Source organism: Eptesicus fuscus, chromosome 2, assembly GCF_027574615.1.
Source record: "Eptesicus fuscus isolate TK198812 chromosome 2, DD_ASM_mEF_20220401, whole genome shotgun sequence".
In the NCBI taxonomy this organism is placed as follows: Eukaryota; Metazoa; Chordata; class Mammalia; order Chiroptera; family Vespertilionidae; genus Eptesicus; species Eptesicus fuscus.
The window spans coordinates 79,180,301-79,196,471 of NC_072474.1; the positions used below are offsets into that span (position 1 = coordinate 79,180,301).

Consider the following 16,171-nt stretch of genomic DNA (forward strand, 5'->3'; position numbering starts at 1 on the left):
TTATCTCTTTCTTAGAAAAAATACTCACACTTTGCCATCTCATTTTCAGGCCGACCTCTCAGTGTCTCATAATTATTACCTCATGTTACACACGAGGAAACTGGGGCATGACAGGCTAATTACCTTGCCCAAAGTCACAGAAGCTTCAAAAGGAGAAACTAGGATTCAGACCCAGACAGTCTTAACTATGTGCTCACAACTATAAATACCATTATTTTAAAGAAATCCTCACCTGAGGAATATTTTTTTCCATTGGTTTTTAGAGAGAGTGGGAGGGAGGGAGGAGGAGGGGGGGGAGAGAAAAGAGAGAGAAAGAGAGAGAGTGGCATCGATGTGAGAGAAACACATTGATTGGTTGCCTCTTTCATAAGCCCGAACCAGGGTCAGGGATTGAACCTGCAACCCAGGTACTTGCCCTTGACCAGGAATTGAACCTGTGGCCCTTCAATGTGCAGGCCGATGCTCTATCCACTGATCAATCTACACTGGCCAGGTCAAATATCACATTTTTAATAGAGTTAAAGAGTATAAGATGAGATAATCAATATTGAGGTTAAAAAAATTTAACAAAAGTATTTCGTTGCTAAAATTAATTTTGGAAATGAATATTTTAGGTCCTTGTAGATGTGAAAAAAATCACAAAGTAGATCAATATAAAATTAAATATTGCATCCCAATCATCTGACTCCTAGATTTTATAAAATATGTTTTTTGAGAAAAGAAGTACAGAGACCATTACTAAGTACTACATCATTCATTAAAAAATATAAATATGCCCTAGTAAGATTGGCTCAGTGGGTAGAGCACTGGCCTGCGGACTGAGGGTCCTGTATTTGATTCCAGACAAGGACTCATGTCCAGGTTGTGGGCTCGATCCCCAGTAGGGGGCATGCAGGATGCAGCTGATCAATGATTCTCTTTCATCATTGATGTTTCTCTCTCTCTTTCCTTCTCCTTCTCTGAAATAATAAAAAATATATTTAAAAATATATTTAAAAACATATAAATATTATTTTATCATGAAATGTTTATAAATTTATATTTTCTAGTATATAAAAACTAGTTTTTAAAGAAACTAAAAAATATATATTTTCTATGCCATGCCATTTATATGTATACATATGTACATAATGTGTATATATATATATATATATATATATATACACATACCATACCTCCATAACATCTTAGAAAAGTTACTTCCTATGATACAAATTTCATGTATTTGCCAATAAAAATATGAATATTTATTGAAAAAAACAGAACTATAAGTTCCAGTCTACAAGAATAAAGTTTTGTGCAGTGTCCAAATCAAACTACATTTGGATTTTTTTTTTCAGTTAAACACATTCACCAACTATTGTGCTTATATTTTGTATTTACTATTTAAAAAATTACATCAATGAAGTAACATACTTCTTAGAGGAAAACATTTCAAGAATGATTTTTGTTATGGTTGCTTTACTATCATAAGATATAGGGCATTTATTCTTAAATAGAGAATTCTAGCTTACCTTCTTTTGTAGAACACAATGGAAAATGAATATAAACATTCCTTGTAGAGAATTGAAAATAGTGAAGAGATATGCCATGATGACTGTGCTTTCATTAATATACATGAGTCCAAAGGCCCAGGTCAATCCTAGCAGGCAGAGGAGAGCTATTGCACCTATAACCCATGACCTGTAGAGAGAAGAAAACATTAAGGGTTATTAAATAATTGGTTTTTAATGAACACAATCATATCATATCAAGAAAACTGACACTGAAAAAATGTTACAGAAAGTTTTATTGACAGAAAATGCAAGACAGGTGGTATAAGTACTTTAAGATTTTTATGGAGATAACGATTTTTCAAGTTTGAGGAGTTAATACATGAAAATGTTATGAACACAGAAATTCATTTAAGCAAAAGCAGACTTGCACTATTAGATTTTTCATGTATTTGCAGCACATAGGTAAATGACATGGAGATGTAATTATGAATGGCAAGGGAGAAAAAGTCTATAAAGCTATGATAGTCTCCACTGGTCTCATTGGTATAACAACATCTGTTTGATTGGACTCTTTCCATTAGTTCTACATCTGATATACTTTTACCCCATTTTTCCATATTTCCTCTTTTTCCATAAAATTTTTAGTGTTTACTGATAAAAACAGAACTATTATTAGAAGGAACCAGTATATGGAATACATGTATGAATTTTAAAAGTTCTATTAGCATGTATGTAGATATACAGTATATATATTTAATATATATTCTACATTACATTGGACTAGATTTCAGAAATCAGGCAATTGGCAGCTTTGTTGAACAGAAGCTCAAAGGCTCAGGCACCTTCATCTCTTTGAAGTGTCTGTGAACTCAAGGGAGAAAAATGAAGCTGAGAATGGGGATGGAGTAGTATGAACAAAGTAGGCTAGAATGAAAGACAAATTCTCAGTCTCACTCCATTCCCCTAGTTTCCTTCAAGCTGCCATTCACAATACTAATCAATGTGTAGCAAAAGTCCATATATTTGTGCTTATGTGTTATGCATTTACTATCAGCATAGAATGAGTACTTCCAATAGATAGGAATCCAATAACTGAAAACGTAATCATTCTCAACTCCTCTCTACGAACATAGGAGAATAGGACCAACTCAGTCTATATCGCTGTACACTCATGAATTAACCCTCTCTTCCCTTTCCCAGCAGCACACCTTCCTTAAATAGGGCACCCTAATAGTTCTTTTCACCAGACTGCTATCCTCCACTTACACTATGAAAGAACTATTTACTGGGATTAAAACTTTGCAAAATGAAGGGGTAAAAAATCACATATGTTTGCCATAAGCTGAAGTTTGGTCTAATGAACTTTTCAGAGAACTACATCTTAAGAAAGATATGGTCCCAAAGTAGTCAAATATGATTGAAGTCTTATTCAAATTAATCTCAAACATTTACTTTTTTTTTTTTTACAACATGAGCCACTATACTTCAGATTTAAAGATCCACTAAATTTAACATGTGTTAATTAAAACATTAACATTCTTTTTTTTTCATTAAATGTGCTTTATTATAAAATATGCCATGATGCCTTTATAATTAAGGAGCTATTTAGCATTAACATTCTTAAATAAAGAATATCTAAAGGAAGCTTGCAATTGTATGTGGCATGCTTATATGGTTTAGAAAACATCTTAGACATTTATATTTTAATCTACAATTTAGACCCAGATATGGGAACTTTCAAGGTAAACTCTCAGCTTCTTACAGACATTGGAAAAAGGAAAAATGGGACGAATTGCCATTAAATCAGGCAAAATGCTACATAGATTTAGAAATAAAATGATAGGATAAAATACTCAAATCAGCTATTATCCACTAGAAAACACATTATGGGCCCAACAGTTAATAGCATAAAACTGCAATGAGCCCAATTTCTAAAGAAAAAAAAAAAAAAGCAAGAGCATGAAGAACTAAGTGAAATGGCATTGGAGAAAATGAAAACAAAGGACTCTTCACCAGAAGAACAAACTGAAAGTCCGGAACAAGGTCACCAAGAGGTTGCCAATCTTATGGCGAGTGTTGCAGGGCATGCAATTTTAAAAATGTTCAAATGAAAAAAGCCCAAATATGAACATTTATGTTCACTTTTATTTGATTAGTACAGACTTGTAGCTTTGCTTCAGAAATTTAGAAACTCTATTTATAAAAAAACGAGATCATGAATCAAGTGACATGTGTCAAACTGAAAGAGATAATACTGCAAATGTAAAATTTAATTTTTCAAGGAGGCATTGTTTCCCTTTTTGGACAGTTAAAATAGAAAGTCATTAATATCGATTGCAATTGGGTAGTTTCATACCCATAGATCATTTTAAAGATATGCTACTAAATCGCAAAGCAATTTTAGATGAATGATGTCCAACCAAACAACAGAAATGAGGACGAACAGTACAGAGGAGCACATCACAATGAAGGGAGAGCTATCAAGAGCCTGTGCCACATGAGTTTCTATTACTGTGGCATGGAATTCACAGGATATCCAATTAAAAGAGGTGAAGCAGATTTTTTTTTTTTGGCAGTACACCTGCAGCATATGAATTCTGCAAAGAAGTTGTATGCCTGAGTTTTTTTTCCTGCACAGTTTGCTCTTCTGCCTCTATGTGAATGACAGAAGCTCTAATGAATTTTCAGTACAGATCTGACAGCTGGTTCATGGGACCACACTGATAAATGGGATTTATCAGCCATTCAGGTCATTCTTACTTGATGAAGGGTCTGTTATCCTCATAGCTAAAGAATGCATAGACATAAAGACAAGAACACCAACATTAGCATTTTATGACAAAGAATTTCATATGAAAAATATCCTCCTGGTCCCCAAAGGCCTCTGTCCCCCACCTCCCTAAGAGGCATCATAACTTTCCCTTTATATCCAAAAGGTAAATCCTAAAATGACCATGAGAGCTTAAATAACAAGGAATAAAGTCAATTTTACAAAACTGTAATATCCCTTATGAGACGAAAAAAATCCATTTTTTTCCATCCTGTGCTCATATTACTTGTGACTTGACAGAGACATTTATTTCTTAGAGATCACATTTCTCTAGAGAATGAGAAATCTTATGAGCAATCTGAAAAAGGCTTAGGGGCATACTTAAAATGAGAGATTCCGTGTCACCTAAAGGTACCCTTATTCTGTAATATTGGTAGGTAAGATTACTTCATTATGGACAGTATGCACCTACTACTAATAAGTAATTTTAACTTGCAGATAACTGACCTGTGTTAAATCTGAACATTACAGCCCTTTGAAAATAATTGATCCTGACTACTTTAGAATTCTTTCTGTTCGTTCACCAAGAAAAAATCTTGAATAATCTTGTGTGGTAATAGGAGCAAACATACAGCACCTGTTCATTATTACTTATGTTTACTAATTTATTATCATTCTGATAAATTAAGACCCAGGTGCTAGATTAGTAAAGATAAGGAACCTTGTGGATCATCTTTTTACAAACACAGATGCTGCTCAGTGCATTGCGAGAGAAAAGGAAGAAAAATTGTCTGCTTCTTTCTCATACCTCTTGCCAGAGGCAATAGTTTCTGATATTATGCATATACAAATAAGCTTTTAGAAAGGCCTCAACTGTGATGCATTTTGAATAAAGAGGACTACTGATGAAAACCTACCTCTCCAGAAAAATAAAACGGTAAAGAATGGAGTGAGAGCTAGAGATTTGAAGCCATTTTGCCTGGGATTTACACCCTAGCTCAGCCACTTACCAGCTATTTGATTTAGGCAACATTTCAACCAGTGGTTTTGTCAGTTTATGCATCTACAGAATGGTGATAATTATCATCTCACTTTCTTGTGATAATGAAATGATATATTATACATAAAGTGCTAGAACAGTGCCTGACACATATGTGCTGTGTTCAGTAAATATTAGTGATTATGTTTTTAAAGCTACAGTCGCACTGAAAATATAGAATTTCTCCCCCAAAGAATAAAGCACCAAATAATAAATGTTGAGTATCTAAATCCATTTGAGGACATTTTAGTATTATTATGCAGTAAAAGAGATGTGGTGGGAATGAGTTTGTGGATGGCACAGGCAGTGACTGTGTTGTCTAATATGGCAAGTACTGGCCACATGGGTTTATTTCATTAAAATGAAATAAAGTTTAAGGTTCTGATCCTGAGTCACACTAGTCACATTACAATTATTCAAAAGCTTCCATAGCTGCCATATTGTCCTCAGAAAGTTCTAATGGACATTGCTGGACTAGGACACTAAACAAAACATTTAGGCAAGAAAGTGAAATTCCAAGAGATATTTAAATAATGCCATGGAGGTATGAAAGATAAAGAGAGAAGTGTTTCTAAGAATTGATCATATTGAACAGTTGTGAACTGTGCCTGTAGTAACACTGAAAAGTTATAGAAAATAACGTGCTCTTTATTCCATTACATGCATTCTCATCGCATCAGTATATCCCATCTGTGATGACAAGTTCATGATTGGAATGGCTCTTTCTACCTTAATTTGTATAGTACAATGTCAAGCAAATAAATTTACAGAAGTTAGCATATAGGAATACATGCCAAAATGGCTTACAAATCTGTATTAAGCTATGTAAAGGTTTCAAAAAATAGAATACAATGCTTGCACAGTGAGGTGTTTTACCTTTAATGTAAAAATAAAGAAGAGAGATATCTGGGTGCAATTCAACAGTTTCTGTTGGCAATTGTGGGGATCATCCAGTTGTACCCGTCAATAACAAATATTGTAAATCCACCTCCACCTACAGTTGGCTATAGCCATGTGTATAAGTAGTGTCCACTGGGATGTGAAGAGAAATGAATTATGACATTTCTGGGGCATGCTAATTAAAGGACTGGAACTGGGCTTCCCTTGTCACTTTTCCCCTCCCCTTTTGCTAGAAGAAAGTGACAGCAGAGCCTCAGACCTATCAATTGAAACTGTTCATTGATGTGGAGCCACCATGTTAGATTTAGACCACCTCCTTCTTAAGTCTTATAAAATAAGGTTAAGGTGCTATATTTTAGAGTATTTTTTACAGTAGCTTAGCCTGTAATAATTAATAAAGCATTTAATTTTATCTTTTAGCTATATAAAATCCCCAATTCATATTCAATATAAATATTAATGCTAATGGAAAAGAGCCATTCATTAATATTACTTCCAGAGTGACATAAATAATATACAATGGTTCAAAATCTGGAGATCACGAAAGATTATCCATAATATGTCAGAGCCTTCCATCATTTTGTCAGATATTTTATTGGCTTAGAGAATCTACCTTTATAATATCTCTCCACCAAATCCAAATTAAATTGATTGTAATTTTGCCACCAGTTATGCTGGCAAAGCTATACACTCTTTATTCATTATTTTAATTCTAAAAAAGAAACATCTACCTATGAAATTAGTTTATCAAGCTAAGTAATTTTCATTCTGATTTACCAATACGGGTTGAATGAAACAAAATCTCATTCCAGGATATATGACTAAACTATTTTTACTTCAGCTTTTTAAAGATTTTATAAAAATATTGACACAAAGGCCTAAGATGTTCTTAGCAGATGATAACAGGAATTCACATATTATAATTTATAATGGGTAATTTGCTGAAAATAAAGTAACCTGTACTTACAATTTTGGAGAAACAAATAAAACAGTGTCTTCTTTGGCAAATACATTTTTTCTTTTGTGAAACATTTTATTATTACTAACATCTAAAATTAATAACTTTATTTAAATGTTAATGTCACATATTTTATTTAAAAGTGACCATTAGAATGAAAATTAAAAATTCTATGGGTCTCTGCATAGATAATAATTATGCATATATTTACATATTTTATAACAATTCAAAAGCACAAAAAAGGGCTATTAACATCTACCCCCCATGGAAGCATAGTTCAAAATACATTTTTAAGAGAACAGATTTCTTGACTAAAATATTAATTCATAAATTAATGCTATGATGTAAAGACTCATAGTATAGCATATCAATATTGACAGTTGATAAAGGAACAGAATCGAGTTTGTTATACAATATACTTTCTCTAAGTTTAAGAGTTAAAATATTGTTTTTCTAAATCTAACATTTATTATAAAGGAGATATGTTATTTTAAATGGTTTAAAATTTTTTTATTACATTTCCTTTGTATTATATCTAGATAGTATAGCAAAATGGGTAAAAATAGTAAGATGGGTAAAAAAAAAAAAGTGAGATGGGTAAGGTTTGGTGTGAAGAAAGATGAGATAATGAAAGGTATATTTGCATATTTAATCCTCAAGCCAAAAGATCTGGTCACTGATGAGTCACAACAGGTGAAGGAAAATGAATGGCTACTGGCTCCAGCAGATTTGTTGATCCCATCAACTTCAAGATTAATACATTCTGGGATCCTCTGGAATTGGTTGGGAATTAGCTGACTGGTTTGTTGAAGAGCAAGAAAGAGCTATCATGATATATATCAATTAGTATACAAATATTTCCAGGTTCACTATGCAGCTGAATTTACTTTTCCTGGTATAAAATGAATTATATCAAAGAGATAAAGACATTTTCCTTGAATTTGGTATGGGTAAGAATGATAAAGGCCCATCAGCAGATGAGTGGGTTAAAAAACTGTGGTACATCTACAGAATGGAATACTACGCTGCGGTAAAAAAGGAATTCTTACCATTTGCAACAGCATGGATGGACCTGGAAAGCATTATGCTAAGCAAAATAAGCCAGTCAGAGAAAGGTAAATATTATATGATCTCACTCATTTGTGGAATATAATGAACAACATAAACTGATGAACAAAAACAGATCCAGAGACAGAGAAGCATCGATCAGACTGTCAAACCTCAGAGGGAAGGTAGGGGAGGGTGGGGGTAAGGGGGAGAGATCAACCAAAGGACTTGTATGCATGCATATAAGCCTAACCAATGGACACAGACAACAGGGGGGTGAGGGCATGAGTGGGAGGTGGTGGCGGTGGTGGGGTAATGGGGGGATAAGGACACATATGTAACACCTTAATCAATAAAGAAAAAAAAAGAATGATAAAGGTAATATGGGTGAGTTTCTCAAGATAAAAATTACTCTTTATTCTTTAAAGAAGGAAAAAAGGCAATAAATACTTATGTATCTGTATGTTGAGGGGGCTTTTCCTATTGCCCCTCAATCAATAATGAGCCTCCCAACCTGAGGACTAAGAGGATTCAGTTAACCCTATCCTAAAAGGAGTCAGAAGCAACTCAAGTTAATAGACTTCACTTAGAAGTTATCTCTGAGACCTTGCTTTGCCATACTACCAACCCAGGGGTCTGGGAGAGTAAAGACAAGGCCCTTTAGTATTGCAAAGGTCACAGAATATCTGAAACAGAGGAAAGAGGAAGGAAAGAAACACCTTACTTACACTAATCCTCCAGCCACAAATTTCAGCAGGCAATCGAGAAAGGGTGTTTTAATGGATGTTATTCAAGTTTCAAGTTGGTCAGGCATTTACTAATCAGAATAGACTGGCAAAGTAGCAACAGCTAAGGTAGCATTAAGAAATTTGCTGCCCAGTGGTTAAGAGATATTTAGGATAGTACAGCTATAGGAGTAATGATCAAAGAAAAAAATCTAAAAATTTTATGTTTGCACCTCACTGTGAGGAAAATGTTCAATTAGCAACATGATAGAAATCCTGACTGCTTTATATTTCTTTCAAATGTATTTTATATTACTAGGACTATACCACCCTAAAATTACATTATTATTTTCCACCTTCTCTCCTTTTTAACCACTATAAGAAGATTAAAAGGAAAAGTCATTTGGAATGTAATTCAGCATTGCTGAGGAAAATGTGAATTATGTTTCACTACAGTCATATGCTTAAATCACTAAATATTAAATATATTAAAAATTCTTAGAAAAATATGAAAATCGTAACATGAATGTAAAAATTATAAACAACAGAGAAGATGATTGTATTTCAACTCTGGATTTAATTGATATTAAATATTACTACTAAAAGCTATATATTGCTACATTTTGTTCATATAAAATTTATTAAGAGGAGAATAAAATGAAGCAAATAAATAAAAATGACAAAATATATTACATTCTCATTCCAATGCCTCAATGTCTCGATAATAATATTGCATATTTGAGAGCACACACCAATATTAAATTTTTAATCATAGATTTCATACTGCTGATGTACTGGATATCTGAAATTAGGCAGAATTGAGTATAATAAATCAGAATCAATAAATATTAAATCAATGACTGATAAAACTTTAATTATATTATCTCCACAACTCAATGTTATGCAAGTTTTTATGACTCAAAAATATGGATAAAGAAATAATTTATATATAAAAAGGTATCAATTAAAAAATGAATAATGAGTTATTATATTTTACATAGACAGCTACAAACTTATTATAATTTAGTACCTCCATATATTATAAAATGAATTGGTAGGCTTCATGAAAATAAGATATACAATTTTAGAATCTGATGTTGCAAGCAAGTAATATCACTTTATGATTATTAATATTAATATCTGAAAAATAGTTTATCATAGTGACTGCATTTATGGATTTCTGAATCAGCCTGTCTGAGCTTTAATGCCAGCTGAGCGTTTTACTAACTCTGCAACCTTGGGATAATATTTAACCGCTCTGAGCCTCAGATTCCTCCTTTGTGAAATGAGGATGAATAGAGAACTTTCTTCATAGAGCTGTTGTGTATATTCAGTAAAAGGGCTTGCGCCTTTCTTGAACACACACAAAAATAAGCAAATACACATAAATTTAATATACAAAAGTACTATAGAAATATTTGCTATTACAATCAATATTGTATACTGATCTTCTGACCTTAAAAAGGGACTATACGGGGAAATACAAACACCCTATGATTAGGTTTCCTTTTAAGTGTGTTGGAAATTCATATATCAAGTAGAAGTCCAAGGAGGAAAAGGGAGTCTGCCTCTTTCTCAAATGATCTTTAATATTTACATTTAAAAAGCCTCAGATTATATAATGTTTCATTGTAAGATTCCTTTAAGTTTAGTAAATGCTATGAATTTTTACATTCTCAATTGAAATGAGGTATACCCAGATTCCCAATGAACATTAAATTAGAAACCCATGTTTTTCTGGATTACTAGTACATGAAAAATCTAAATTTAATTCATAAATACAGTGTACCCTCAGTGTCAAAAAGCCCACTAAGTTACTGCAATGTTTCTGTAAATGTAATCATTTGACCATAAAGTAAGGGGTGAAAGAAGACATCATATCATACAGTAACAGTTCATTAAAATTCATTAAGAGATAAATGTTCTAAAATTGAACTTCATTAATGTTTTTCTTATGAGTTTTTGAACATTTGAAACCTTGAATAAAAATATGAAATAATTGGCAATATATCTATATAAAGAAAAAAGTTGTATTTCTTTTCAAAAAATTGTATCATATGATCAAAGAAAACTCTGACTTTAATCAATAACGTTTTAAAATCTATAAAATATTAGCAACATGTTGACATATTTTACTTATTAGTACTTATAATCAGAATCACAATAATTCCTGGCTCACTATTATCAGGCCAGTATTTTATAGACTTACATCAAGTCTCAGAATTCACTGACACTTTCTTTAGAATACATGACTACAGAACTGATAAAACGGGGTCATTGGAATGCAGGGAGTTGATGTACTTTAACGAATATATTACATTCTTTCATGATTTATTTTTTCAACTTAGAAGATGCACAAACTTTTACATTAAGAAAAACAAGTCAGAAAGTTAATAACTTTTTTCGTAATTTTGCTGAATGTGCTTTGACAGGTTGAACTGCTGTTAAAATCTTTCTCATACCATATGGTATCATCACCTCTCGTTTCCACAACTTGTAACAAAAACATTCATCATAGCCCATCTGTGAATAAACACCTTATTATAAACTACTTATAAGAATAACTAAAACATAAAAGAGCATGACTGAGTATTTAAAACATGTCAGTACTTACTAAAGATTCCAATAAATGGAACCAAGGGATGCCCTGAAACACAACTGGAAGCAGACACATTTCATTTAATTTTGGGGAAAAAAACCTCAACCTTCATAAGCCTTAGTTTACTCACCTCCAGAATGAATAAAGTAATCTCACTAGCATCTTTTTAGGGTTGAATGGAACTAAGAAAAGATTAGTCTATAACCCTTAGGTTATCATCAATTAGTAAGAGCTATTGAAGTGAACTCTGAATTCTTGAACCTATCATTCAGATGAACAGCAAAAGTCCACTGTAAAGAAGTCACCTTGCATAGATGGTGCACAAAAGCTAGTTCCTTGGACAATGATTAGGCCTCATTAATGCCCAAGATCTCTATTTCAAGTCTGCTTTTAATACAGAAGCCCTGTGAGATATTATTGTTCCTAATTACATTTGTTGCTATGAATGTCAATGTAATATTGCATGAGAAAAATTAAGAAATGTTATAGAAAACTTAAGCAATATAATAAATAAATTCAGTTTTGTTGATATATAAAAAGCTCTAGTGCTGGTCAGTATGTGAAATAGAGCATCATCCATTGCACCAAAGGCAGGTTCAATTCCTGGTCAACACCATGTACCTGGGTTGGAATTCACTCCCCACCCAAGACGGGGAGCGTGCGGCAGGCAACCAGTCCGTGTGTCTCTCTCACATCAATGTTTCTCTCTCTCTCTTCCCCTCTCTCTCCTTTACCCCTTCCTCCCTCCCCTCTACTCTCTTTGAAAAAGGAATGGAAAAAATATCCTCAGGTGAGGGTTAATAAAAAACAAACAAACAAAGCTCTAAATAGCAAAATAACAAATCTTAAATTAATCACATTTTAGGCCAAAGGGCAGCCTCAGTACAGTACTGAGAAACAGCATCAATCAGAATATATACTCTGATGAATGAAATTAAATTAGAAATCAATAATAAAATATGCATACTGTACATATCTATCTGCTGCTACATCCTCCCAAGTCCCCAGCCTCAATACATTTTACAATATGCTTTGTAATATTCAAGTAACAAATAATTCTTTCCTCATATGGGTTAGGACTAAACAGAAAAGAAGAAAAACAATTTATGAGATTACCATATAAGTATAGTTTAAGAGAATAAAATAAAATATAAGAATATTTTACTTAAGAACTTAATAAAAATCCTATATAAGCTGCTAAATAGAATCATAAAATGGTACATAAACATCAGGATTAAGATTTATCCCATAATGATAAGAAATATATCAGAAGAACTTTAACAACTGATTCTGAAATTTATGTGAAAGAATAGTAAAAGTCCATGAGTATAATGCAATTTTGAAAGAGACAATCAAAATGGAAGGACTTATTCTACCAGATATTAAACATATTCTGGTAATAATGTGGTAATAGTAGAGGAATAAAGTCTATGTCCATGGAACAGAGGAGAGTGTGCAGAAACAAATTCCATAGAGGATAGCATGGCAGCACAGATCTGGAGAAAAAGGATATATTATTTAGCAAATGATGTTGGAAATTTGTCTCATTATATAAAGAAAACAAAATGTCTTCCAAAGAGATTAAAGTTCTTAAAGTGAATTGTAAAACTCTAAGACAAATAAAAGAAAGTAATAGAAATAAAATGAAATAAAGGGGAAATATTTTTTACTCCTAGTTTAAAAAGGATTGTTAAAAGACCTCAAAAACATATACCTAGAGGGAAATGTTGATGATTGAAATTCATATATTTCCCTTTAACAAAGAAAAAATTAACAGAAATATGACACTCTGGGAGAAGATGTATGCAATGACAAAAGCATTCAAATTGTTTATCAGCAAGTAAAAGGAAAAAAAAAGTACAGGAAAAAAAATGAAAACACTCAAAAAAGAGAAAATCTAGTAGAAATAAATGGGCATAATAATTTTACTAGCAGAGCTCTTGTGAGTATTAAGTGAGATGTTGCATATTTGCTGTTTCAATATATTGCATGATGACAGATCTGGCAATTTTAGAAACTTTTCTACAGCTAATGGAACAAGATGTGATAACTTCAAAGAGGGCAGAAAAATCAGAGAACTGCATTGACAATGACTATGACAGAGAAATGTGCCATTTTTTAACTCACATCTTGCTATATGTAATATATTAATATCCATTAATGTCAACTCTTGTGCTGATAAATTTTTACTTTTTTATGCCTATGGCTTGTTTACTTAATTGCATAATTAAAAAGTTTTAAATTATAACCTTAGACTGTCAATCTAAGTTCCAGAATTGAGAGGAGTTTTGTGTTAGCACATTGAAGTGTCTTTTAAAATCTCAATTTCCACATGATTCTAGAATGTATACTGAAATAGCACATTTATAAATTACCAGGGCCTTTGAAGGCAGACCTTTTAAAAAAAATACATAATTATATGTAGTGGGGAAAAACCAACAATTGGTACTCAGCCAAGAGAAAATTAGATTAGGAAATTTTCAAGTCTGGATTGAGCAGCTCAAGACACCTAACTTTCCACTATACTCTCTGCACTTTTTAATTACAAGTCCAATGATTTAATACATAGTCTTTTCGGTAAAGTAACTATGACTTACTTGCTTTCACCAATTTTAATATGAGGTAAGGAAAATAATATTTTATAACAAAGTAACACTTCTGTTAGAAAGCACTTCTAGAAAATAGGAGAATGAGAGAAGTTAAGGTCTGAAACGTGTTACCTTTTTGTTGTTTTTACTTAAATGCCGTATTTCCTTGGAATTAGGGCATCCAGAGCAAGTTAAGTTTTTAGTCTGTGTGAGTAGCTTATGACCTTAATTTGCCAATCAGGGGTGATCTATTTATGACCTTTAATATTAGAGCCTGAGCTACAATATCTTGCTATTTTTTAGAATTTTTGGGGTTAACAAGTATGTATCTAAGGCAGAGTGTCAGTAGTGTTGTCACCCAACTAGGGGATCTGGGTAGGACGTTATTGACCAAGATGGCAATTAACAGTGAGAAAATAGTAAAAAAAAATAATTGATTACAGGTTATTCCTCCCATTTATTCTCACATTTCTTTGTACATTTCTTAATCTAATCCAAGTTTCCACCATATCCCTTCTTCCCTAAAAATTCCATCTTGTCCTTTGAACTCACAGTTCAGTATCAACAAATTCCCCTACATCCTAAATTCCATCCATGACCGTTTTTGTCACCTTCAAGCTCTAAGATAAAATTTTCCCCTGCTGATAGTGTTTTCCATGAAGATTACACAAACTCTAGTATTAGTTCTGTCATAACCTTCAGGGAGTAGAAGTGCCGCTACCAAAACTCAATTTACCCTTTCTCAAGAGGCCGTAGGATCTACACTGGCCAAGGAGGAAAGTATGAACATGAAGGGGGTCGTGAATAGTGAAAAATGGAGAGACAGAAGAGCATTTACAGGTCTAGAGATGTTAGCAGATACCCAAAATAAGAAGGAATAAAAGGTGGTAGCAAATACCTTGATGGCAGGAACCTCAGAGGAGCTGGATAAAAATTGGCTTATGTATTGAATAAATGATCTGTCTGAAAATAATTCAAAAGTGATTCAAATTCCTTTATTTATATTTGGAATCTATAGTTCCAAATTACTCATTCCTTGTGTAATTATTTATGAGCTGAAACTACACTAAATTCAATATGTTAAAGTGAATGAAATCATTTTAGGATAATATTTGTTTTGCCCATAGTGTGTCAGATTTCATTTTATAAAATATAATTAAATGAGATTTTATTAAATATATTTATTTATACTTAATAAAATAAAAGTTTGAACTTCATTGAAATGTTTAAAATGTAAGGAAAATAAATAGTAATTACTTTTAAAAATAAACCAAAATAATAACAGTGAGTTTTTAAAAATTTTATCTCAAAATCATAACTATTATGGCTCCTCCATTAATTTTTTAAAATTATATAAATAAGCAATTCAAAACATCAAATGAGTTATGCCTCACAAAGGATTTGGAGACAAATGAATTATAGTAATTAAATGTTCTAATTTTCATAACTCTTCATTAAATTGTCGTTATGTAGCTATACCCATTGTAGCATATTCACAATAGAAAATTAGACTTGATTTTGTAACACTTTTTCAGTAGTTAGAAATATAGGATAACTCTTTCAGAAAAATGATATCCTTAGATTTTTCTCTCTGTTTATGAACATAATGTCTAACTAAGCCATTTAAAAAAACACACAAAAAACCTTACATTCATTATACCAATGTCAAAAATTCAAAATTGCTATGGTATAATAAAATATAAATATTTAGTCTGTGTCCCAGTTTCCTGGCACTGGGCTCCTAAAATGCCTGGAATCTTTTGAGTGATAACAGAGTCTTTTGTATGCTAATGAAAAATGGGGAGGGAGACCCCATTGGTGTGCTCAGTGGTTGAGAGTCTACCCATGAACCAGACGGTCACGGTTTGATTCCTAATCAGGGCACATGCCCAGGTTGCAGGCTCAATCCTCAGTAGAGGGCATGCAGGAGGCAGCCAATGACTTTCTCAAATCATTGATGTAACTTCCTCTTTCTCTCTCTCCCTTCCTCTCTGAAATCAATAAAAAAAAAAAAAAAAGAATAATGACCCCCTGCCCTGGTGCCTGCCA

General features: G+C 32.5%; 1 protein-coding gene across 3 annotated transcripts in view; it reads right to left on the reverse strand.

Annotated features, from left to right (window-relative positions):
* ADGRL3 (adhesion G protein-coupled receptor L3) overlaps window positions 1–16,171 on the reverse strand; it is a 492,939-nt gene that overhangs the window by 45,982 nt on the left and 430,786 nt on the right. For all 3 annotated transcript variants that reach the window (XM_054728772.1, XM_054728769.1, XM_054728767.1), the window contains one exon: window positions 1,515–1,683. In XM_054728772.1, coding sequence (XP_054584747.1) covers window positions 1,515–1,683 — 169 coding nt within the window. The remainder of the gene's footprint in view (window positions 1–1,514; window positions 1,684–16,171) is intronic.